Here is a 25,383-nt window from a genome sequence, read left to right on the forward strand (position 1 = left end):
CCTTTATTTCCTGCACATATTCAGGCATTTCATTCTTAGAGAGGCCGAGTAATTACGTTTCGGTTTAATTATATCCCTATGTGTCCGCCCCAGACATAAAATACTGCAAATGATATGGGGAGAAACCAAAACCTACCCCACCCCGACAATGAGACGAAACCCTCCCAGTAAACCTGCAGAACCTCTCCATGAATGCGTATTACAGCGCGTTCCTCCTCCTAGACCGGTGCATTAACGCCCTCTTCTGGACACTGTGCAGCAGAGCACCCCTCTAAGATGAAATGCCGCCCTGTAGTGCTCCAGTATTAACCTATATGGTCATAGTCAGAATAGTGCTGTGATATATAACTACCCGTCATCACTCTTCATTATACGGTTTGTACTTTTATGTTTCCATGTCCCGGGTGTCATTACTTTTGCACTTTCTAGCCGTAGTTTCAGTCAGTCTTTTTACCCTGCAGCTCCCCAGCTGTGGTGAAACTACAAGTCCCCTTCTGATTTTACCTTTGTAGAGTTGTAGTTCCACCACTGGAGGGAGCAGCGGTAGCTGATAAATAAAAGTTTACACTAAAAGTTCAATGCCTTATTTTAAGAAGCTGCACAAGAAGCAATTATCATGTACTGTCTATTTAAGGTTCAAGATGGAAATGCCCCTTTAATTAAAGGCATATCCTCAGAACATGACGTCAGTGTCTGATATAAAAAAAAAACTAGGTGCAGTCCTTCATCTAACTCCCATAGATGTAGTGGCCATTAGCTGCCTTATCAGGTTGGGTAAAGGGTCACCTGTTCTCCAGAGGCGCAGGGAGTCTGGTGCTATACATGCAAAGCTAGTCTGAGGAGTTCAGCTGTAAAGGATGTGAAATAGTGAGTGCAGCTCCAGAGGCTAAGTACAGGATAAGTAATGTATATACACAGTGACTGCACCAGCAGAATAGTGAGTGCAGCTCTGGGGTATAATACAGGAGGTAACTCCGGATCAGTAATGTAATGTATGTACACAGTGACTGCACCAGCAGAATAGTGAGTGCAGCTCTGGGGTATAATACAGGAGGTAACTCAGGATCAGTAATGTAATGTATGTACACAGTGACTGCACCAGCAGAATAGTGAGTGCAGCTCTGGAGTATAATCCAGGATGTAACTCAGGATCAGTTCAGGATCAGTAATGTAATGTATGTACACAGTAACTGCACCAGCAGAATAGTGAGTGCAGCTCTGGGGTATAATACAGGAGGTAACTCAGGATCAGTAATGTAATGTATGTACACAGTGACTGCACCAGCAGAATAGTGAGTGCAGCTCTGGAGTATAATACAGGATGTAACTCAGGATCAGTACAGGGACAGTAATGTAATGTATGTACACAGTGACTGCACCAGCAGAATAGTGAGTGCAGCTCTGGAGTATAATCCAGGATGTAACTCAGCATCAGTAATGTAATGTATGTACACAGTGACTGCACCAGCAGAATAGTGAGTGCAGCTCTGGAGTATAATCCAGGATGTAACTCAGGATCAGTAATGTAATGTATGTACACAGTGACTGCACCAGCAGAATAGTGAGTGCAGCTCTGAAGTATAATCCAGGATGTAACTCAGGATCAGTAATGTAATGTATGTACACAGTAACTGCACCAGCAGAATAGTGAGTGCAGCTCTGGAGTATAATACAGGATGTAACTCAGGATCAGTACAAGGACAGTAATGTAATGTATGTACACAGTGACTGCACCAGCAGAATAGTGAGTGCAGCTCTGGAGTATAATCCAGGATGTAACTCAGCATCAGTAATGTAATGTATGTACACAGTGACTGCACCAGCAGAATAGTGAGTGCAGCTCTGGAGTATAATACAGGGTGTAACTCAGGATCAGTAATGTATGTACACAGTGACTGCACCAGCAGAATAGTGAGTGCAGCTCTGGAGTATAATGCAGGATGTAATTCAGGATAAGTAAGGTATGTACACAGCAGATTGGGTCCGATATTACAGCTCCGCTCCATTGAAGGGAATGAGACTTGGCTGCAGTGAGACGCGTAACCTGTAGACAGAGGTGGCGCTGTTTGTGGCTGGAGGCAGCTCTGGTTTTCTAATACTGGATTCAAAGTCAATCCTGCGGAGAGGAGCTATAGTGTCGGCTCAGTCCGGACATGACACTGGTCCGGGGTGTCGGGTGCTTACATGTGCATATTACGGGGTTAGTTATATCAGGGGGGGGGGGCATTAACCCTTTAATACCCGTGCGTCATCAGTCCACACGGTTGATTTGCCCGGTGTAGTGTTTTTATCGCTTTTACTTTCCGTTTCTTCCATTAACCTGTGCCTTGTGCCCTTCCATCCTGATCTTTTCTTCTTCCTTTTGCCCGTCCGCTCCGCCATGTAGTAACCGTGCAGGTTTTGATGGCTTCACAACTGCCTGACGCCTGTAAGGACAAGGCCGAATCAGTTGAGCAAGCGCAAGATTTCCCTTCTGAATGTGGACAGTTGTCGCTCGTCTCCCCCAGGAATTTCTCTTTGCCAATGACTAAAAGTCCCAGCCAAACCAATCTGCCCCTGCCCCGCTCGCCCAGCTTCAAATGCTCCCGCTCGCCCAGCAGCTACTTCCAGCTTTGCTATTAACCCCTTCCTCGTGCATGGCGGCTTTGGTAGGATTTATCACACGCACCCGGTTTATGTTGTGTCAGTTTTTGGAAACTTTGAAGTATTTTAGAAAGTGATTGTTTGTTTTTTTTTTTCTTCTTCGGCCTTTGGCTCCTGGATTACAACTCCCATCTTCCATTCTCCATACAATCGGTTGTAAAGAAGTCGGTTTTGCATGCGTCTTCGATCACTAAGGGAAGAAGTCGCACCTACAAGAAACTGGGCAGGGGTACATCTAAAATCACATGATTGACAGCTGTAGAGAATCACAGTCAGGTCGCATTTATATTGGCCAAAAATCTAAACAGGCTGTTAATCGCCCGACGAACAAGTTTTTTTCAAAACTCTCGTTCGTCGGGTGAAATGATTTGGATTAAAAATGATTGTTCTCAACAGCACATCACACCATGTAAACTGTATGTGCTGCCGAGAACTATGCTATCCTATCGTATGGATGATCGTTCTGTGCACATGGCTGAGTGATAGGCCTGTGTAAAGCGGCTATTAAACGACCGCTGATGTTTGCATGGGCCGGCGGGCATTTAGCGGCCACAGTCGGCCGGTGTCATTGCACCCTTACTCCCATCTGTCCAGTCTTTCTAATTATATATAAATTGAATAAAAGGGGAAAACCCATGACTGCAGGATCAGACTACACAGAGGATTTGTTTGTAGTCTGTAACCATGGAGATACATAGGAGCTGCATGCACAAAACGGTGAGAAAACTACTTATCAGGACTATTTGATTTATTAATTATTATTAGACCCATTAAGGCAAAAAAATACAAATAATAATTTAAAGTAGAAAAAACAGAAAAGCCTCAGTTCTACCCCGGAGATGACTAGTAGGAGTACGTCATCGGGTAATGGGCATCAAATCACTAAGGCCTCAGTATTCACATCTGTCCTAGAGGAAGAGCGCCCCTTTACTGGAGTTGTAGTCCGGGAGCCGGTGTCGGGATCCTTGTATTCTTTCTGCTTTGTATTTTGCTTTTTATTTCTCTGTTTTCTTTTTTTTTTTTTTTTTGCATTTGTACCAAATGTCCCTGATTATAGGCGATGACTTTGTGATCCTGTATGTGCATGCTGGTACTAACTGGATTAAAGAATTACTAAACTCACTTTACTGGTCTTGCGTTTTCTTTTCTTTCTACTTTTAATAAAAATTTATTTTATATATATATATATATATATATATATATATATATATATATATATATATATATATATATATATATATATATATATATATATATATATATATATATATATATATATATATATATATAATATTATAAAAAAATTTTTTTTATAATAAATATATATATATATATATATATATATATTATAAAAATTTTTTTTACATTTTTAAAGTTTGATTTTAATGTTTTGTTTTTTTTTGCAGATGAAATTGATCTATTCAGTGTTTTTTTTGGTTATAGATTCCATTATTATTATTTTTTCCCCCCAGAGGAAGGTTACGTAAAAATGTTTCTGCGCGGACGTCCAGTGACCATGCACATGCCCAAAGACCAAGTGGAGGCGTATAATCTAGAGGCGAAAGTAGAACCTCCTGCCAGAAGACTGAAGCTGGATTGGGTGTATCCTTTGATTCGGTGCTGACCTTTCCTACTTAGGGTTCACTATTTCAGTATGTCAGGAGGCTTTTCAGGTCGTTGCATTTAGTAGTTTGGAAGCCCTGAGCGTCATATTGACAGGAACCAAGGATTTGTTTTTTGTTTTTTTTGCATGCTCCCTGGTTAACCAATCATCAATTAAGCAGGTAAAAGGTCTGGAGGTGATTCCAGGTGTGGCAATTGCATTTGAAGGCTGTTGCTGTGAACCCACAACATGCCATCAAAGTAGCTCTCAATGGAAGAGAAACAGCCCAGTGATTTGTGATCACATGAATATGGGCTACAACAATGGGGGTGCATATGGGCATCTAACTCTCCACGTTGCCCTGAGGCCCAGGGAGCCCCATTCTCATGACTGGTAGAGGTTGGATCAGGCATTTACACATGAGGCGCCTCCTATTGTCATCCCCTTTCCTTTACTAGTCTCCTAGCTACGGCTACCGAGGTCGAGACTGTCGCACCAACCTGTACCTTCTGCCCACCGGAGAGACTGTGTACTTCATCGCTTCCGTCGTCGTGTTGTATAATGTCGAAGAACAGCTGCAGAGACATTACACCGGCCACAATGATGACGTCAAGTGGTGAGTCGGGAGCGTGGCGTCACCAGGGGGGTATAATGGGCGGCTAAGGTGGCACACACCTTGTCAGATGCTAGAAGTTCTGTTCATCGTTGTCATTCTTAAACCTATGGATTCTTCCAATTTAATAAGGCATGTTCCTGGGATAAGCGGCACCCGGAATAGCAGAGATGCTGACGTTCATCCATTACTTCCACTGCAGCATGCTGGGACTTGTACTTTTGCTACAGTGGAGGGCCACAGATTGGACCGTGGTTTTGTGAGCATGCTATAACACTTTAGTGTCCCTCTCGACATCTGATGTGGTCGCGGTTCTGTTCCTGGACAGCTGCCATACTTCTTGAAAGTTTTAGGAAACTTTGACTTTTTGGCCCATCCTCCCCTGGTATGATCGTGATGCGGACACAATACTCTATCTCTATAGCCGCTGCTTGCCCGGCCGTGCGTCTTTCTTTACCGCCCCCCTGGGCCTCTAGTCTCTCAGAAGCGCATATTAATTAACAGCCTCAATCACGACTAATTATATATTTTTTCTTCCTATCTTGCAGCCTTGCCATCCATCCTGATAAAATTACCATTGCAACTGGCCAAGTTGCAGGTACATCGAAGGATGGAAAAGTAAGTGACCCTTAAGTGTTAAAGACGCCAAGATTGGCAAGAAAGTCGACATATTCTTTTTTAGAAAAATATACGATTTATTGCAATATACTCAACAATGCTCAACAGGAGCTTGTTACATATTATCCATCCACTGAGATATACGGAGCCTTAAAGGGGTTGATCGCCCCGGGGGATACTGCTGGTATTTGCACAGTTAATGGCGTTCTGGACTCTCTTGATAAATTTTGCAAAGTTTCTTCCTAATTGCTTCTAAACCGACTTAAAAATCTCCTACTGTTTCATGTTTACTGCTCTCATGAAAACCCCTTGTAGTCCGATCCTGCAGCTACATTGCTACCCACCTGTCCATACATGTATAAATGGTGGACAGGATAAAAGTGCGTTCTGTTGCTGGATCAGACTACACAGGGTTTGTTTGCTGTCTGTTCCCATGGAGAAACATTTGTTAAATAGGATCTGTAGACATAACGATCGTTAAATAAAACTGTAACTCGAAGAATGTTCCCATTCACTGACGCTAATCTTAGTAAAAATGGCAGAAAATTAAATATGAAGTCTATTAGAAAGTTGAGACCGGAGTTTGATGCTCCTTATAAAGTGCAAATCTGCAGAAACCCTGATGTTTGGATGCCGTTAATACGTTTCGTTTGTGTTTTATAGCAATTACCCCCTCATGTCCGTGTCTGGGATTCTGTGACACTCAACACGTTACATGTCATTGGCATGGGCTTCTTTGATCGCGCTGTAACATGTGTTGCTTTCTCTAAGTCTGTAAGTAATTGAACCAAGTATTGATTCATTAAATGTCCTTTGTGAGATGTAGAAGATTGTCTGCAGCCACCACTAGGGGGAGCTCTCGGTATACAGAGATACATAAGATGCTGTCTGCAGCCACCACTAGGGGGAGCTCTCGGTATACAGAGATACATAAGATGCTGTCTGCAGCCACCACTAGGGGGAGCTCCCTGTATACAGAGGTCCGACAATCACACTAACACAAGGTTTTTCAGGGTTTTTTTTTTGCTGTTGATCGTCTGTCGCTTCTTTGTGTAGAATGGAGGAGGGAACCTGTGCTCTGTGGACGACTCCAATGACCACGTGCTGTCAGTCTGGGACTGGCAGAAAGAAGAGAAGCTGGCCGATGTGAAGGTAACGCCTGGTGTTGGTTGTCTGTAGGCCCAGTGCTTCAGGGCGATATTACACACAGATTATCGGATTGTCCATAATGGCAGATAACATTATGATATCGGACACTGGTAATATCTGCCTACAGGGGGCATTAATCACGTGTCCGTGCTGTTTTTTTGCCCCTGCCTCTTTTACTGCAGGAGGTCGAAGAGCATGAAGACTTGTGATGTTGCATAATGACCTGTTATGATATGATTATACAGTGCAATAATCTGCAGGCATAATATGGCCCTTTATTTAAAGGGCTACAAAACATTTAAGGCATTCAGTCATTGCTACTAAGAAAGAAGGCTAAGCAACCTCAAAAACATGGGAGTACTCCTGTGAAGACCCGGGGTCTTATATGGGCATAATACTACTAAGGCAACACAGGGTGCAGGTAAAACAGCGTGGCAATACTTTATTGAACCACCAAATGGACAATAAACACATAGAACAGTCCCAGCAAATACCCAAGATGGTGCAAAATTACACAGTCTCACCCTTCCGCTGGCCTGCCGGGAATAGAGAAGCTGCGACTTTTGGACTTCCATGGCCAACTACCTCAACTAGTGGCATCCCGCTTTGGGTGGACACCCACAGAGAGGAGATAGCGGCAAGCTTAGGTAGCTGACAGTCCATTGAGGTTCGTGGCTAGGAGACCTGAGGGCCCCACCCTGGCTTCTCCGGACATATCCTTGGAACCAGGTAACAGGATGGTCCCAACCTGGCTTTCTCTGAGCGTATCCATGGGTTCCAGGCAAACGGTGGTTCCCAACCTGGCTACTCCAAACCTCTCCTTGGAACCAGGTGACCCGTGGGCCCCAACCTAGCTTTCTCCCGAATGTATCCATGGGTTCTGTGATGGTCAATGGAGTAGATCTGTATCCCTCTGAATGGAGCCATGCTGTCCTGTAGAGCTGTCACTTAGTGTTCTTGTCTCTTGTTTTGTAAAAGAAGACTCCTGATACAGAGGCATATCGCCCATTATATAGTTCCCAACTGTCCTTCAAGACATTATCTACAGGTCAGGGGGGAGGTGAGATGAGTTTAACTCTCCATTGTTGAGCATTTGATCTATCTGCATAGCTTATACTCCACTGCTCTGTGAGTCAACAAGCCACAGGGCTCACACAATGGTTGAACAATGAATGTTTGCTAAATATGTTGATTAAAGATCTTGAGTCGCTGTCCTCCATACAATAAGTTGCAGTAAATATCAACTCAAGTGTCAATATTCAGGTTTATATACATACTAGTCTGTCCTTCTTGACCCACCAAAGAAAAACACGCATTCAAAAGTCAACATAAAGATAATAGTGAATTTCTCCTGGCCTGCATAATTTAGATGTCTGGATAATTAAGATTACTCCCATCTAATAAAGTAGAACCATATCAATAGCATGCCATCGTTTTATGTTTGTTGGGGGTCCACCTCTGAGACCCCCACTGATCCTAAGCATGAAGGGGCTGCACCGCTAAGTTGGTGCTACACCTGTTCCTGTTTTCCTGCACAGCGACCCCTCCAGTCACCTGTCTGTGTGAGGAACTGCTGCCGGGTTTATTCACTTGCATGAAGCTCAGTGGGTGACCAGGGAAAGACTATGAAGGGCCCGCAGCACTCAATCAGCACCGTCAATCCTGCATTCTTGGGATCGGTGAAGATCCAGGGGGTCAATCCCCCACTGAAAATAAAATGATGTCATGAGATGGGAGTACCCCTATAATTGAAATCTAACGCTTAGAATGACTGGGGTTATGTCTATGGTTTGTGGTCCTCTGGCGATTGAAAAACTACAACTCCCAGCATGTTAATGCAATCTGGAAGCTGTCGTTTCACATCATGTTGGAGACCACAGTCATAGGCGATGTACCGCAGGGAGGAGTTGGCCTAATTCTTGACTCTTAACAATCCTGTTTAGTGGTATGTGCTGTAAAGAAATAATGATCTTTTGGAAGTCTCTGAACTGTCAACTTTTTCTCTGTTTAGTGCTCAAATGAAGCAGTGTTTGTGGCCGACTTCCATCCCACAGATACAAATATCATTGTCACGTGCGGCAAATCTCACCTGTACTTCTGGACACTGGAGGGAAATTCTCTGATCAAGAAACAAGGATTATTTGAGGTAATAGCAGCATTACTGTTAGTATCCTTCCCATTCACTATTATGGAGAGAGACTGCTCTTGTATGCACACCTACCTCTTTGCAAGGAGGGGGACCGCCATGGGTCCAGCATGTGGTCCCTAACCGCCCACACAATGGTGATGTGCATTATGAATCTCATCTGGAACTTTGATTTTGATGGCCTATGCATGCAATAAGTCATCCAGATAAGATCAGTGGTAGTCGATCAAAAAGATTTGCGGCGTTCTAGTCTGGCGAACCAGAGCCTTGTGAACTGCTCCAACCTGCTTGACTCAACACATGACGTCACACCAGTACTACAAATCAGACAAAGCACTGGGAACTCCGGCAGGTAGGAGGCCTTTCTCAGGTTTGTGGTCTGGTGGCCACAGATTACTGACGTGATCCTGCAAATGTTTTGGACCATATCTAATCAGTGTGAGTCGGACACTCTGCAACCCTCCTATCTGCTGTTAACAGGTCTTGCACCTGCCGGATGTACCCAGTGTACAGAAGCAGCACAGCTCCGTATACCGTGTAGCCACCATTTTTGGGTACTGCAGCTCCACTCACATGCTGTAGGTGGTATTGGAGGAGCTGACTGTCAGACCCTCACCTGTCCTAACCATATCAAAGTCCTAAATAACCCCTCTTAAAGTTATTTTTTTCTGAATTGATACTATTCTCATTAGTTATGGATTTTTTTTTCTGTCTCCATTCATGTCTCCTTCACAGAAACAAGAGAAACCAAAGTTTGTTCTGTGCGTCACTTTTTCAGAAAACGGCGACACAATCACAGGAGATTCAAGCGGAAATCTTCTGGTTTGGGGAAAAGGTAAGTCAGGTTAGGAAAGTCTGTGAGTTCGGGTATAATGGCGAAGCAGTCATCAGGTAGTTATGTGACTAGACGGTAGGACATCCTGCGATTAGAGGGGCTGCATGTCTGTTGGGGCTTTTTCAATTGTTAGGGACAGGCAGATGTGTCACTGGCAGATTTTCTCCGTGGGACCGCTGGGGTCATATTCTTTCTTTTCTCACTTGCTTTTCTTGCGTCTATAGGTACCAATAGGATCAGCCACGCTGTCCAAGGAGCCCATGATGGCGGTATTTTTGCACTTTGTATGCAGAGAGATGGCACATTGGTGTCCGGAGGAAAAGATAGGAAGCTTATATCCTGGGGTGGAAATTACCAGAAAGTGAATGTAGCAGAGGTAAGTGGGTACATGAGGTGTACAACAGGAAACACACAAATCTGATGATCCGGCTATAGAATATATAATTACTGGACATGTCAGATTTTTATGCACTTGATGACTGATGGACATTTTACCTTATAAGATTCCTGATCAGTTTGGGCCGGTGCGGACTGTTGCAGAAGGAAAAGGCGACGTTGTCCTGATCGGAACCACAAGAAACTTTGTCCTTCAGGGAACGTTGGCCGGAGACTTCAGTACAATCACACAGGTAAGTGATTTTACCTAAAGCCCCCGTCTCACATAGCGAGATCGCTGCTGAGTCACGGTTTTGGTGACGCAACAGCGACCTCACCAGCGATGTCGCTATGTGTGACACTTTGCAGCGATCAGGCCCCTGCTTTGAGGTCGCTGATCGCTGCAAAGTGTCCTGGACCATTTTTTGGTCGTTGCTCTCCCGCTGGTCAGCACACATCGCTGTGTGTGACCAGCGGGAGCAGCGATCAGGCTGGTAACTATGGTAAACATCGGGTTACTAGGGGCACACGCGCACTTAGTAACCCGCTGTTTATCATGGTTACGAGCCTGCTAAAGTGAGCGGTAACCTCCCGCTCACTGTAGCAGAGTGGTAACCATGATAAACAACGGGTTACTAGGAGCGCGTGTGCCCCTAGTAACCCGATGTTTACCATAGTTACCAGCCTGTTCCTGCTTCAGCAGGCTGGTAACCAGGAGCAGGACATCGTGGAAAGATTCTTTCCACGATGTCGCTGCTCCCCTGATCGTTGGTGAGCCTGCCTGTTTGACATCTCACCAGCGACCACATAGCGACGCAGCAACGATCCCTGACAGGTCGTATCGTTGTCGGGATCGTTGCAGCGTCGCTAAGTGTGACGAGGCCTTAAGAGTTCTGCAACTTTGATTCAGTTCTTCTCTATTTTTAAGGTCTTATTGTTATTAGTGAACAGAGATATTCTCTGCCTCCAGAAGCTGGATCTGCTCTACTGATAATGGCGCCTTTGATATTATCCGCAGGGTCACACTGATGAACTGTGGGGATTAGCTTCACACTCCCAGAAGCCTCAGTTCCTGACATGTGGGCACGACAAGCAGATCACATTATGGGATGCCATCAGTCATCGCCCAGTCTGGAGCAAGTCCATTGAGGTTTGCCTACTGGTCGTCACCCAGCTTTCCCAGAAGCCGATAAGAAACCATTGAAAACGACTCACGGATTCACACTTTATTTATTCCAGGATCCAGCCCAGTCTGCCGGCTTCCACCCCAGCGGTTCTGTTGTAGCAATTGGGACACTGACGGGCAGGTAAGTCCGGAAAACCTAAATAACTCGCTGTATTTTAGGCTAAATCTGTACTTTAAGGAAAATTCCCTTTAATCCTTTCCTGCCCTGCACTGTAATGGCCATTCCAGCAAACCACTGTACTATCACTGTGTCAGGATGGTGCAGACAGAGGCGTTGTGCTTCCTCCAGCACTTGCTGCATTATAGCAATATCCTGCTCCAACGCCAAGGATTGGATCTCTAATCCTGGCCTCTTAACTCCATAGATGCCATATTAAATGCTGACTTTAATATTTAGATGGTTCAGGTAATTCCCTCACTGCTCCGTTGGTGTCTTTCCCTTGTCCTCCGGTGACAGTACATACACATGTGATGGCTGCAGCCAGTCATTGGCCTCAGCAGTGATGATGATAACCACTGAAGCTGGTAAATAGTTGGAGTAGTCTCCTGTGCGGGGTTGATGTGTCATTGGGACAAGTGAAAGAACAGTAAAAAGCACAGAAGTGTCAGCGTTGTAAATTGTGTGCCTTTTTATTAAAAATCTTCATATCACTCATATTCACTCTATTCATGCTGCCCAAACCGTGGACAACATGAATCTGAGCCCGACTGCAAGATTGCAGCCAGATATGCTTTTCTCTGGAATGCTGCCACATTTATAGTCCCGGCCAGGCACTATAGGGAGAGTTCTGACTAGTCCGGTACAGCCCACGGACGGTTTCTCCCCACATTAGTTGATTGACAGGTCTCTCCCGTGTGTGTGTGTGTGTGTGTGTGTGTGTGTGTGTGTGTGTGTGTGTGTGTGTATATTGGGAGAGACCTGTCAATCAATTGGAGTGAAGCATCTCTCCAAACTATGTTTTCTCTGAATTTCGCCTGGTTACAATCGCCCTGCCCTGCCCTGATCCGCGCCGCCCAGCTCTGATATATGCCACCTGCGGTTTGTGAGTGACAGGTTCCCTTTAATACTAACCTCTATCCCCCACTAGTGGTCATTTATGTAATAACAGCAATCATTACTGCTCTATGGAATATTTCACTTTGGGATTATTTTTTCTTTTTTTCTGGCAGATGGTTTGTGTTAGATACCGACACCAAAGACCTGGTGACTGTACACACCGATGGGAACGAGCAGCTCTCCATCATGTGCTACTCTCCAGGTTCGGATTCCTTTCATCTTGGGCTTCCGAGCTCTTCCGCTTCTACCTTTCCTAGAAGTTATAGTTTTCTGCTTATGGGGAAAACTGTCAGCAGAACAATATGGCCGCTCACAGCGTCAAATTCCTGCTGTTCCTTTTTACATTAGATCTGAGGTCACTGACCTGAAATGATTTTATACCCCCCAGTAATTTATCCCAAATAATCAATCATGATCTATGCAGAGAATCTGTACAATCTGATTGCATCAATCCACCAGTGCGGACCAAGCTTAGTTGGGGACAATGAATGCACCAAGGCTTAAAGGGACAGGAGCACAATATTCTCTTGCATGTTGTGCTCTGCAGATTATTGCGTTCCTTTGCTCCCTGCTATCAGCCATATCTGTGCTCTCTTCTATTATATGGCCGACGGGAAGTGTTGAACCTCCAGAGGCGGCTGGGAAAGTAGTTGCACACACAGATTTCTTTCTGCCGCCCCTCGGCTTTCCGCTGACTCATAGCCGGGAGCGTCGTCCCCATTTTTATATATATTTTTTTCACCTTCTCTCTTACTGAACAGATGGAAATTTCCTCGCAATCGGTTCCCATGACAACTACATCTATATTTATGCCGTTAATGAGAACGGGAGAAAATACAGTCGCATTGGCAAATGCTCGGTAATTTTTTATTCTTTTTTGCTGATGCATAGACAATGTTGTGTCTCAATATAGCGCAGTGTATATCGGAGGCAATAAATTCAAAACCAGGTTTAATTTTGAGGTATTTTCTGGAGTCCGTCCTTTTTTAGCTGAGCCTGATACTTTTAAGTCGCAGAACTGGCACCGCGTCATGTGACTGATACTGGGCCTGATGGGGCAGGTGCTAAAAAAGTTTATCCTAGTATCGCACACTGCCCCTTCAGATCAGACTAGGTATGACACTTTGTATGTTGGGCTTGGAGAGGTGCACAGCTGCTGCCTATATCTGGACACGCTGCCCTGTTAGCGGCTTATATATCACACCTTTTTTTTTTATTTTTATTAATTTTGTAAATATTTTCAGGGTCACTCCAGTTTTATTACGCACCTGGACTGGTCGGTGAATTCACAATATCTGATGACTAATTCCGGGGATTACGAAATCTTGTACTGTGAGTGCTTTGTGCTTTTTTTTTTTCTCCCTGTTCACTACTATTACGTATGGATATATTGTGTTTCATATATAGTATATGAGAAGTCATGGATCAGATCGCGTCATCGGTTGGGTTTATAGCTTGGGTTCATTAGGGCATCTAATCATTACTGCATTCAGCATTGGTACCTTGGTAAAGGCTTGAATGTAGATAGAATAGTTTGAGCATTGGCAAAATAAAGTAGATGGCGCCACCTACAGGAATTATTAGTGAGTGTGGTAGGATGTTGGCATATTTCTTGCGTTGTATTCTCCTAATGTCACCTCCCTGTTCCAGGGATTCCCACGGCCTGCAAGCAAGTGGTCAGCGTGGAAACCACCCGAGACCTGGAGTGGGCGACCTATACCTGCACGCTCGGATTCCAAGTTTTTGGTCAGGAAAACTTTATTAAGAATGAACACTCAATCCAGAAACAGAATGTTCATCCTGTGGGGCAGGAAGGGGTGTATATAGCCATATATCTAGTGAAGGCCAGAGGAGAAGCATTGCTTATATGTATAAATGTAGACAGGACGGGCGTAACGTGTTATGGGGCTCTGCTGTGGCCAGCCACAGCAGTAAGGTCAGACAAGGCTTATAATTATTGGGTCTCCATAGTGGATAGTAATCATTTACACAGTGACGTCACAGCGTGGGGATAATGCACCCGGTGACGTCACAGCGCAGGGGATAATGCACCCGGTGACGTCGCGGCGCGGGGGGATAATGCACCCGGTGACGTCGCGGCGCGGGGGGATAATGCACCCGGTGACGTCGCGGCGTGGAGGGATAATGCACCCGGTGACGTCGCGGCGTGGAGGGATAATGCACCCGGTGACGTCGCGGCGCGGGGGGATAATGCACCCGGTGACGTCGCGGCGCGGGGGGATAATGCACCCGGTGACGTCGCGGCGCGGGGGGATAATGCACCCGGTGACGTCGCGGCGCGCGGGATAATGCACCCGGTGACGTCGCGGCGCGCGGGATAATGCACCCGGTCACGGCGCGGGGGGATGATGCACCCGGTGGCGTCGCGGCACGGGGGGATGATGCACCCGGTGATGTGACGTGACGTCGGGGTGGGGGGGGGTGATGCTCCCGGTGACGTCGCTGCGCGGAGGGGTGATGCACCCGGTGATGTGACGTGACGTCGCTTCGCGGGGGAATGATGCTCCCGGTGACGTTGCGGCGCGGGGGGGTGATGCATTCAGAAATTGTCACAATGTACAATTTGACATCACGCCACAGGAAAAACAAGATATGATCATGTCACAAGCATGTATAATAGAAAAAATAATGCTGCAGAGATGGGCATAACCATAGGGTTCCATATTCAAATTTGACAAATTGCATTCTGTCTCGAGCAGAGCCGGGCTCCGCCAGATGTCGCTGCTCTGCCTGCTGCCCTGGTGACTCTCTATGTCCAGAGCATCCAGGATGTAACCCCTTCTCCCTGCATTCAGTATATGCATTGCCAGGAGGCTTCTCCACTTATTCTATGACTTCTCCCCTCCAGGAGTGTGGCCAGAAGGCTCCGACGGGACCGATCTCAACGCCATCTGCAGGTCGTCCAATCAGAAGCTTCTGGCTACTGGAGACGATTTTGGCAAAGTCCACCTGTTCTCATATCCCTGCTCACAGTACCGGGTAAGTGATTATGAATGGGTACAACTAAGTAACTTCCACTAATCACTCCGTTCCTTAGCTTTTAACCCAACTTGCCTGCCGTTTGTGTATACAGCTCCTTACCAGACCCAGGGCTGGCACCAGGAATTTCAGGGCCCCATACTGGCAAAATTTTTGGACCCCTCCACCCCAGATCCGCCTCCACCCCTCAAACCTTCCACACTCTCACCACCCACTCTTGGAAAAACTCCACTTCTGCACCCTGTCCTCACCAATCACATATTACCAGTTCTCATCGAACGACAGATCACATACATACAAAGCCAGCAGCTTTTGTTTTAGCCAAAAGATTTTTTAAGCCGCCACCAGGACAAGGAGACTCCTCTTCTGGCCGGGCCCTACTCTACTCTAACCTATTAAATATTTCTTCTAATACCCAATGCTTTTTTTAAGTATATTTTTCTTTAAGGGAATGTGTCCCATACATTTTTTAAAAATGACCATAATACCACATACAAGGAACAAATACCGCCACCCCATTACCAGACCACATATTACCACCACGTAGTGACCGAATAACACCACATACAAGGAATCCCACCACACCATGACCAGACCACATATCACTATGACATAGTGACTGACTACTACAATACTGATCATTTAATAAAAACACAATACTAATATTACCATAAATGCCATTATACACGGGAGCTCTGTATGTAGTGTATAGTGTCAGTGTACAGATAAAACAACGTCTCACCGCTAACGTCTCTAGCAGAAGTCTGTCATCTTCGCTTTTCTTGTTCATCCAGCGCAGACCGCCATCACTTCTTCCAGCCAGGACTTGTCTGTGCAGAAAATAATAGTTATCTAGAGCAGTTTCCAGAGCATATACCCCAATTTTTACCCATCTTCTACACTACACCAGATGAAGAGAAAAAACGACAGTGTCACCCTGCACAGTAACAGGACCCCCTCACTGAAAACAGTATCCTCAAAAATAAAATACATCGCAGCAATAATAATATCCCTTAAATAGCGCCTACAGTAATAATGTCCCACAACCTGACCCCATATGTACTCCACTCTGGACCCCATATGTCTTAATCCTGCCCTCATATGTTCTCCCATCCTGGCTCCATGTCTCATCTCCCATTCTGCCCCCATCTTGCCCCCATGTCTCGTATATCCCATCCTGCCCCTATGTCTCGTATATTCCATCATGCCCCTATGTGTCATGGAAGACTCCCGTACAACAATAGATTTAAAGTGAACCAGCGTCCGAGGGCGTAAGTTCAGTTTGCTGGAGCCCGGTGAGCAGACGGGGGTTGGGGGGACCCTCTGCTCACTGGGCCTCATACGCCAGTAAGGGCAGTAATGCCCAGATGGCAGCCCTGATCAGGCCTATGTGCCATCACGGGAAAACAAAGATCCCTTCACCGGTACATGTTAGTTGCCATACACATTAGATGATGATCTGGTCTGTCAGCCTCCCGACAGATTATGCGGAGAGAGAAGGACTCGGACTGTTGGATTTCCGATGGCCGATCCTTTTGTCGCCCCCAGAGGAGTTTGTGGCGCTCTCATGGAGCACACGGGGGCAACTCAAACGAGCCCAATGTAACGTGTATAGAGGAGTCAGCGCAGATTGTCAGGTGTCAGATATCTAATGTGTCTGGGGGGACTTTACACCCCTGTTCTTCCTCCTCTGTTAACCTACAGACTGTACGAGAGGCAACAGATGAAATAGCTTTGCATAGGAGCTGTGTACACAAAAACGGTTACTTATTTTTGAGTTGAAATGCTAATTCACAAGTTTTTTTTTTTAATCCTTTCCTACCATGCACACTTGGTTTATTTTGCAGACATCCAGCCACGCTTACAGTGGCCACAGCAGCCACGTCACCAACGTGAGCTTTTTGCTGGAGGACAGCCATTTAATCTCTACCGGCGGCAAAGACATGAGCATCATGCAGTGGCGCGTTGTCTAGTCGCCTCGAAGACGCTAAGAGAATCCCGTAAAACACCGACACCTGCCTTCCTCTAGCTAACATGGGCTGCTGCTTAACAAGTCGTGGAGACCTCAGGAACCAAATCCCCCAACACCTTAGCCCCATATTACCGCCAGTCCGACCTCCCGGTATCGTCCGTCAGCTTCTTTAGGGGTAGGGAAAGCTCACGCTGCAGCACCGACGCAATGTAACGCAGGAAGGTCCTATATAAGCGCTGAGGTCCTATATACTCACTGTGTATAATGTCAGTTTAGCTTACATGAACATATTAAACTCGCCTCGTGTACTCCGTGTTTTGCCATGAGCAGTATTGGATCCATGATGGTGATCCGGGCCGGTACGTTGCATTAGTCTTCACACCCTAGGAACTGTAAATGTGAATGTTTCTTATCCAGCTTCAGTATGTTGGTGCTTGTACTTATCTGTCGTCATTTTTCTTTCCCCCCAGTTATATAAGATTGTTCATGACATCTGGGCACTGCCGTCGTCTCATTCCCGTGTGTTTGTAACCTCGATGTGCGTCTTCGATCTGGTGAGGTGTATACGACCTGCAATAACTTTTTTTTTTTCTTTTTAAGCTGTGATTCACGGCTCTCGTGTTCAGTACTCAAATTCTCTCCTGGTTTTAATTGAGGGGGGGGGGGGGGAGAAAGAAGAAAAAAACATGTAGAAAATCAATTCCTTCTTCCAAAAACAGCACCACCCCTCTTCACAGGCTGTGGATGGTATTGCAGAACTGCCCCATTCACTTCAGTGGAGCTAAGCTGCAATACCAGATACAACTTATAGACAGGGTTGGCACTGTTTTCGTTTTTTTTTTTTTTAAAGTCAGCAATGGGTCACTTTTGGGGGCCCGCTGTGGAGCAGAAGTGAATTCTATCAGAGCAGATCAGGTAGAGATCTTACATTAGAAGGAAGGCTGCTCGTTAAAGGGGCTGTCCAGGATTTGACAAACATGACTGCTTCCTTAAAAAAAAAACAATACCTGATATGGGTTGTGTTTGTTATTGCAGCTCAGCCCCACTGAAGTAAATGGTGACCGATCTGCAATACCACTTGCAACCTATTAAGAGAGGTGGCGCTGTTTTTTCTTTTTTTTTTTTTTTTTTTTATGTTTTAAGAAATCAGCCATTAGAGTTGAGCATAAAGATTCTCCGGACCGCTAGGTTGGTAGAAAGTAATCGCTGACCAGAACTCTGCAATCATCCTCCTATCTGGCACCATTCCTGGCTCTTCTTCTGATTGGTAGGCAGACGTGATGTCATAGCTGCAGCACAACGCACGGATGACATCACACCGGGCCTACGAATAAGAAGAGGTGCCGGGTATAACAGAACATCGGAAAAGGTTTCCAGGTGCTCTGGTCGTCGGCCGTGGACTACCGACATATACCATGGAAAAAGGTGTTGTGGGAATCTTTTTGCTAATCTCTAGCAGCCATGTTTTTCTAATCCTGGACTACCCCTTTAAATGACTGCATTCGGAGGAGGTATGGGACATGTGTGAGGGTTTTGAGGTAGGTTTTTTGATCGAGGACTAATTCTCCGGTCTGCAAGAAATAAAGCCTCATCATTCTAGACTAGAAAGACATTAAACTTTCTAATATATTTATTTTGCACATTTTCTCAAGATCTCTGCTTGCTGGCAGGGAATTACCTTTTACACCTTCCATCCAGAAAAACCTAAAGACCTTGTAGGAAGTTGCAGAACTTGTTATACTCCACAGTTTATTATGACCCAATAATGATGAGGCTTTATTGAAGGCTTGTAGATTTTGAGGATATGTATTCCCAGGGGATGAGGAGGAAGATGCTATGTTATTGATTAGGTCGCATATGGAGACAGTACAGACCTAATAGGCATAAAAGCTAAAAAACAGGACGAAACCATTTGCTGTTGTCGCAATACTACGTGTGCTCATGGGGTGGCGCTCAATTCTGCTCCATACAAGCCCCCAGTATTGATTGGAATTTTAAGTCATCCCTTTTACCTTAAGACTCTGTAAACAAAAATTCCTACAAGAACCCCAAATGATATCGGCGAGGAACCCTGAGAACAAGTGTTACGTTTCCCTCCAGCGCCACCACAGGAGAAAAGAAGAACTGCACCGTTCTCATTAATGGGCAAACCAAGTAATGCATAAAGGTGCTGGGTCCTCCAGAAAAAAAGGAGTCCCTCTTCTGAATGTGTCCATTAATAATAAGGGATCTCACAGCAGATTTAACAGTTGACCACCCCCTTAATTTATAAAGTGTTTACTGTAGACTGTGATCTTCAACCGTTGCTTGCCTAGCTCCGGTGACACTGCAACCCTCAGCATGTCCTCACTGCACGCTGGGAGGAGTAGTTGTACCCGCAATGTAGCCACATAGGCGTTTAATGAAGGATTTATAGCTGTAGAGCCAAGTGCCTTTTCTGTTTTACTATTCCAATGCTTCCCCCGAGCGAGCGGCACCATGAGGAGTAAAACTCGCAGTAAAGTCCCGATTCGGCGAGGATGAGCTCACGCAGCTTTATGCTTTTTATACTGGACATATCGAGCGGCGCGGATCCCAGTTATCTTTTAGTTTCCGGCGACTTATTGTGAGTCTGTTTTTTTTTTGTTTTTTTTGTATAGTGGTTTTATTGTGTCAGGTTACGCCTGCATGGAAGGGAACACTTATCTACAAATTATTTAATCTTCCGGTCTACGAGAACGATCGCGTTCACACGAACAGGAAAACCCGTATTACGTTTTGATTGTTTGATTAAAAGGCTTGAAACGCAATGTTTACATGGGGAGGGGGGAGCAGGGGAAATAAATCTGAAATTTGTTACAAAGTCCTGTCTGTTTTTTATTTCTTTTATGTAGATTTATCATTTATGACAATTCGTCCCTTGTTGATTCCTCCTGGAAATGTCCGAATTGATATCTGGGCTTTAACGTTCGCCCAAAAGTCTAATGATGTTCACACGGGAGAGCAGACAGATCCTCTATAGTAGTGATTGAAAGTTTGTGAACCCATTAGGATATTTATCCATAAATTTGCATCACATTTTCACACAAGTCCTAAATGTACAGTGGATATAAAAAGTCTACACACCTCTGTTTAAAAAAAAATACCAGGTTTTTGTAATGTAAAAAAAAAAAATTACACTAAAAATAATTTCACAACTCTGCACTAGTGTTGAACGAGCAGTAAAATGCTCGGGTGCTAGAAGCTCGGGCCGAGCTCACTGTGATACTCGGGTGCTCGACCCGAGCAACAAGCCCAATGTTAGTCTATGGGAGACCCGAGTATTTTTGTGGCGGTACCCCTGGCAGTCTGTAGAAAGCCTAAAAAGTGCCCAAAACGATAGTGACAGTGCTCAAATGATATGGGGATCGCCCCAGGAAGCATTTCTGACCCCAGGTCACTGCTGTCAACAACGTGGTAAGAGGTATTAAGCCACTTTTAAGGGTTCACAATAAAACGTTCAAAAACTAAACTGAAACTGCTTTCCTGTGAAATATGTTAAGGAACTTCCTTTCCAGGGTAAAGACTTGTGTATAAGGTAAAATAAATAACCAAAAACAAAAATGCTCCTCCACACCTTGGGCTATGTTCACAAGTAGCATTTTTCATGCTTTTTTGCACTTTTGTATTACTTTCAACCGTGACAAATGCATTCACCGGGAAATGTCATTTTAACATTTTACAACCTTATCTGGCCACGTGCTGTGTGACACATGCATACAGTGCTAAAAAGACATGGGAACAGCATGGGGAAGACCCCTGGAAGCATCTCTGACACCCAGGTCACTGCCTAAAAGTGTGCCCATCAGAAGTCATCCTTGCCGCATCAGAAGATGCAGACTTGCAACTATCCCCGTGCAAATTCTTGTCCCAGGGCAGTGTTCAATTGTACCTCCCCCATTCCTTGCAATACAAGCGCAAGTATGCAGCCTGCCACCCACCCACCCCCAGGCTGCAATACCATACTGCTTGCTTGCTTGCTTGCACTTGAAATTGGGCCTTTTAGGCATGTGGAGGCGGAATCTGGCCACCACGTCATGGCTGCGTTGGCGGTCTGGTATCCATACTCAGTCCCCGGCGGCCGGGTGTCTATACTCGGTGCCCAGCCGCCTGGGGGCGGCCGGGTGTCCATAAACGGTCCCCAGCCGCCCCTATTTCTCCTTGGAACATCCCCCCACACACTTTTCTTAGCCCGGGCTGCTTTAGGGCAGCATTGGACGAGCCCACCAGAGAACCAGACTCCTCCGGTGGGCCCTGGCTTCTCCATCAGGGGAGTTGAGAGTGCCAAGTTGAGGAGCATGATGATGATGATAGAAGTTGGCATCTGCTTTGTTTTCTTGGAATGCAAGTGTAAGTGTGCAGCCTGCCACCCACCCACCCCCAGGCTGCAATACCATACTGCTAGCTTGCACTTGAAATGGGGCCTTTTAGTTTGGAGGAGGTCGAAGCTGGCCACTACCTCATGGCTGCTTCGGCAGCGAGGTATCCATACTCAGTCCCCAGCCGCCCCTATTTGTCCTGGTGTGCCTTATACATGAGATTAAGCGCACATACCAAAACATTACCTGTGCCCTCCCCAGTGCATTTATTGGGAAGGACAGCCTATTCCGCTGTAGCGTGTGCATGCCAATCCCCTGTTCATGGTACATGCGAAGATGCCTCCCACCCTGCACCTGTCGTTGCAGACTTGTAACTATCCCCATTTAAGTCCTTGTCCCAGGGCAGTGTTCAATTGTACCTCTCCCATTCCTTGCAATGCAAGCGCAAGTATGCAGCCTACCACCCACCCCCAGGCTGCAATACCATACTGCTTGCTTGCTTGCACTTGAAATTGGGCCTTTTAGGCATGTGGAGGCGAAATCTGGCCACCACGTCATGGCTGCGTTGGCGGCCTGGTATCCATACTCAGTCCCCAGCTGCCCGGCAGCCGGGTGTCCGCACTCGGTCCCCAGCCGCCAGGGGGCGGCCGGGTGTCCATACTCAGTCCCCAGCCGCCCTGTGGCCGGGTGTCCACACACGGTCCCCAGCCGCCTGGGGGCAGCCGGGTGTCCATAAACGGTCCCCAGCTGCCCCGATTTCTCCGTGGAACATCCCCACACACTTTAATTAGCCCGGCCTGCTTTAGGGCAGCATTGGACGAGCCCACCAGAGAACCAGACTCCTCCGGTGGGCCCTGGCTTCTCCATCAGGGGAGTTGAGAGTGCCAAGGTGATGATGATGATGAAAGTTAGCATCTGCTTTGTTTTCTTGGAATGCAAGCGCATGTATGTAGTAGCGGCTAGGCCTGAGGTGGTCAGCATTTTGGCGCATATCCTACCTCTTCCGAGGATTGCTGGATGTTTTCCTGCTACTATCCCAGTTCTATGACTCCCGTTAAAACAAAGCTTCAGGTGATAAATGATGGATGAGGTAGTGTCAAAGGAGAAAGAGCAGGAGGAACAGGGACCATTCACATCAATATCAGGCCAGTCAACCACATATGTCTTGTAGGATATGTTTCTGTAACAAAATGAGCGGTTCGGCTACACAGTTATAGGGCATACAGTGAGTGCAATGCTTACCAAAAATTTCGAGGCACTCCAATGCCCCTTGGAAATTACATGGAGGTCAGAGGGCCTTAACTAAACCGTTTTTTCCATTTATAGCAACTGGGTCTCCTGTGCACTGTTGGCCTAAGCAGTGAATGGAAGGCTTTCCAAAAATTATGAGAAACTGCAATGCCCCTTGAAACAGACGTGGATTACAGCGTACTAAAAACCTTCTACCCATTATTGGGGAGTGGGTCTCCCATAGCTTTTTGCTTTTCAATGAAAAGGTGAAAACTGACTAAAATTAGGTGGAAATGCAATGCCCGTTGGAAGAGTCGTGGAGGTTAGAGGTAATTAAAAACAAAATTTCAATGCCCCTTGGAAGAGCTGTGGAGTTCAGAGTGGCTTAAGAAGATTCTTTTAATGCCCCTCAGAAGAGACGTGGAGGTGCCAGTAGCTTAACAAGACGCTTTTAATGCCCCTCGGAAAAGAGGTGGAGGTCCCAGTAGCTTAACAAGACGCTTTTAATGCCCCTCAGAAGAGACGTGGAGGTCCCAGTAGCTTAACAAGACGCTTTTAATGCCCCTCAGAAGAGACGTGGAAGTCCCAGTAGCTTAACAAGACGCTTTTAATGCCCCTCAGAAGAGACGTGGAGGTCCCAGTAGCTTAACAAGACGCTTTTAATGCCCCTCAGAAGAGACGTGGAGGTCCCAGTAGCTTAACAAGACGCTTTTAATGCCCCTTACAAGGGCCATGCAGTACAGCATCTTAAAAACATTATTCCCATTATTTGGGAGTGTCCTCCCATAGTATTTGCTTATGCCTTCCAAGCAAAAGCTGCCAAAAATTAGGACGGAGGAACTTGGAATTCCCCTTACAAGAGCCATACAGTACAGCATCTTAAAAATATTATTCCCATTATTGGGGAGTGGGTCTCCCACAGTCTTTGCTTATGCCTTCCAAGCCAAAGCTGACAAAAATAAGGATGGAGGAACTTTCAATAATGGCAACACGGACCACGGTCACCCTGGTGGAATAGTGGTGGTGGAGGCTGAGGATAAGGAGAAGAACATAAAACAGCCGAAATGAGGAAGCGTATACCCATGTGTGGGTGTGAAGCAGTGCATGTGAATACACCTCCTGAAAAAACACAGTGGATTTGACTTTGTTACTCTGCTGTCATTTGGTGGTGATGAGAAGTCTGGCCCAATCCAGGCCTTGTTCATTTTGATAAGGGTCAGCTTGTCAGCATTGTCAGTTGACAGGTGAGTGCGCTTATCAGTTATAATTCCCCCAGTGGCACTAAAAACACGCTCCGATAACACGCTAGCGGCAGGGCAGGCCAGGACCTCCAAGGTGTACAGAGCGAGTTCATTCCAAGTGTCCAGCTTGGATACCTAATAATTAAAAGGCACAGAGGAATCACGGAGGACGCTGGTACGGTCGGCAAGGTACTCCCTCACCATCTTTTGAAACTTTCCAATCCTTGTGAGAGTACCCCGTGCCTCAGAGCCTGTAAGCTGGACGGGTCTCAGAAAACTGTCCCAGAACGTTGACAGTGTTCCCCTGCCTCTGCTGGATTGGAGTTGCGTCTCTCTCGCTTGTACGCCTTGGTTGGTCAACGAACTGTGACCTCTGCCGCTAGCGTGTTCAGATGGGAACTTTTTTAACAGTTCTGCAGCAAAGGCCTTCTGGTACTGCCCCATTTTTGTAGACCTCTCCACCTCAGGAATAAGAGAGTGAAAGTTCTCCTTGTAGCGGGGGTCTAAAAGTGTCACCAACCAGTAATGACTGTCACCCAACATTTTGACAATGCGAGGGTCACGGTTAAGGCAGCGTAACAAAGTCAGCCATGCGTGCCAGACTGGTAACGGGCAAGATTTCCGTGTCCTCACCAAGATGACGACTGACCATGCTCTCCTCCTCCTCCTCCCTGTCCTCAGACCACCCACGCTGAACCGACGGTATGAGTTGTATAGGTACTACCGTCTACAGCGTGTGATACAAGCTCCTATTCGAACTCCTCCTCCTCCTCTCCCTCATTGTCCCCCAATGCACGTTGGGATGAGATGAGGCTGGGCTGTGGGTAATCGACCGCTACGGCTTCTTGATCAATCTCATCATACTCTGGCTGCAATGCCTCCTCTTTAATTCTCTGCAGAGAGCGTTGCAAAAGACAGACAAGTGGGATGCTGATGCTAATGATGGCGTCATCGACACTCACCATCTGGGTGGACTCCTCAAAGTTTGTCAAGATGGTACATATGTCAGACATCCAGGTCCACTCCTGAGGTCTTATGTGTGGAGTCTGACCTGAATATCGACGGCCTTGTTGCAGCTGGTAGTCCACAACTGCTCTCTTCTGCTCACAAATCCTTTGCAACATGTGGAGGGTAGAGTTCCAACGTGTGGGGACATCACACACCAGTCGGTGTGACGGAAGCTGCAAACGCTGCTGCAACACAGCAAGGGCGGCGGAAGCTGTAGCCGACTTGAGAAAATGAGCTGACAGGCAGCGTACTTTGACGAGCAGATCTGGCAACTCAGGGTACGATTTAAGAAACCGCTGAACCACGAGGTTAAGCACATGAGCCAGGCATGGTATGTGTGTGATCTCGCCTCGCCTCAGAGCCGCCACCA

The 25,383-nt window shown here is 46.3% G+C and overlaps 1 protein-coding gene across 8 annotated transcripts in view; it reads left to right on the top strand.

Moving 5' to 3' along the window:
* Nucleotides 1-19,220, top strand: part of EML1 (EMAP like 1) — a 102,372-nt gene extending 83,152 nt beyond the window's left edge. For all 8 annotated transcript variants that reach the window (XM_073638420.1, XM_073638418.1, XM_073638419.1 and 5 more), the window contains 17 exons: nucleotides 4,116-4,245; nucleotides 4,713-4,862; nucleotides 5,408-5,477; nucleotides 6,141-6,251; nucleotides 6,534-6,629; nucleotides 8,638-8,772; nucleotides 9,508-9,607; nucleotides 9,832-9,983; nucleotides 10,111-10,236; nucleotides 11,001-11,132; nucleotides 11,222-11,289; nucleotides 12,339-12,427; nucleotides 12,987-13,084; nucleotides 13,470-13,557; nucleotides 13,876-13,971; nucleotides 15,095-15,225; nucleotides 17,073-19,220. In XM_073638420.1, coding sequence (XP_073494521.1) covers nucleotides 4,116-4,245; nucleotides 4,713-4,862; nucleotides 5,408-5,477; nucleotides 6,141-6,251; nucleotides 6,534-6,629; nucleotides 8,638-8,772; nucleotides 9,508-9,607; nucleotides 9,832-9,983; nucleotides 10,111-10,236; nucleotides 11,001-11,132; nucleotides 11,222-11,289; nucleotides 12,339-12,427; nucleotides 12,987-13,084; nucleotides 13,470-13,557; nucleotides 13,876-13,971; nucleotides 15,095-15,225; nucleotides 17,073-17,198 — 1,898 coding nt within the window. In that variant the 3' untranslated portion in view covers nucleotides 17,199-19,220. The remainder of the gene's footprint in view (nucleotides 1-4,115; nucleotides 4,246-4,712; nucleotides 4,863-5,407; nucleotides 5,478-6,140; nucleotides 6,252-6,533; nucleotides 6,630-8,637; nucleotides 8,773-9,507; nucleotides 9,608-9,831; nucleotides 9,984-10,110; nucleotides 10,237-11,000; nucleotides 11,133-11,221; nucleotides 11,290-12,338; nucleotides 12,428-12,986; nucleotides 13,085-13,469; nucleotides 13,558-13,875; nucleotides 13,972-15,094; nucleotides 15,226-17,072) is intronic.
* The last annotated feature ends 6,163 nt before the right edge of the window (nucleotides 19,221-25,383 follow it).

The sequence above is a fragment of the Phyllobates terribilis genome, unplaced genomic scaffold (assembly GCF_046119375.1).
Source record: "Phyllobates terribilis strain yellow unplaced genomic scaffold, ASM4611937v1 Scaffold_7__3_contigs__length_470593459, whole genome shotgun sequence".
In the NCBI taxonomy this organism is placed as follows: domain Eukaryota; kingdom Metazoa; phylum Chordata; class Amphibia; order Anura; family Dendrobatidae; genus Phyllobates; species Phyllobates terribilis.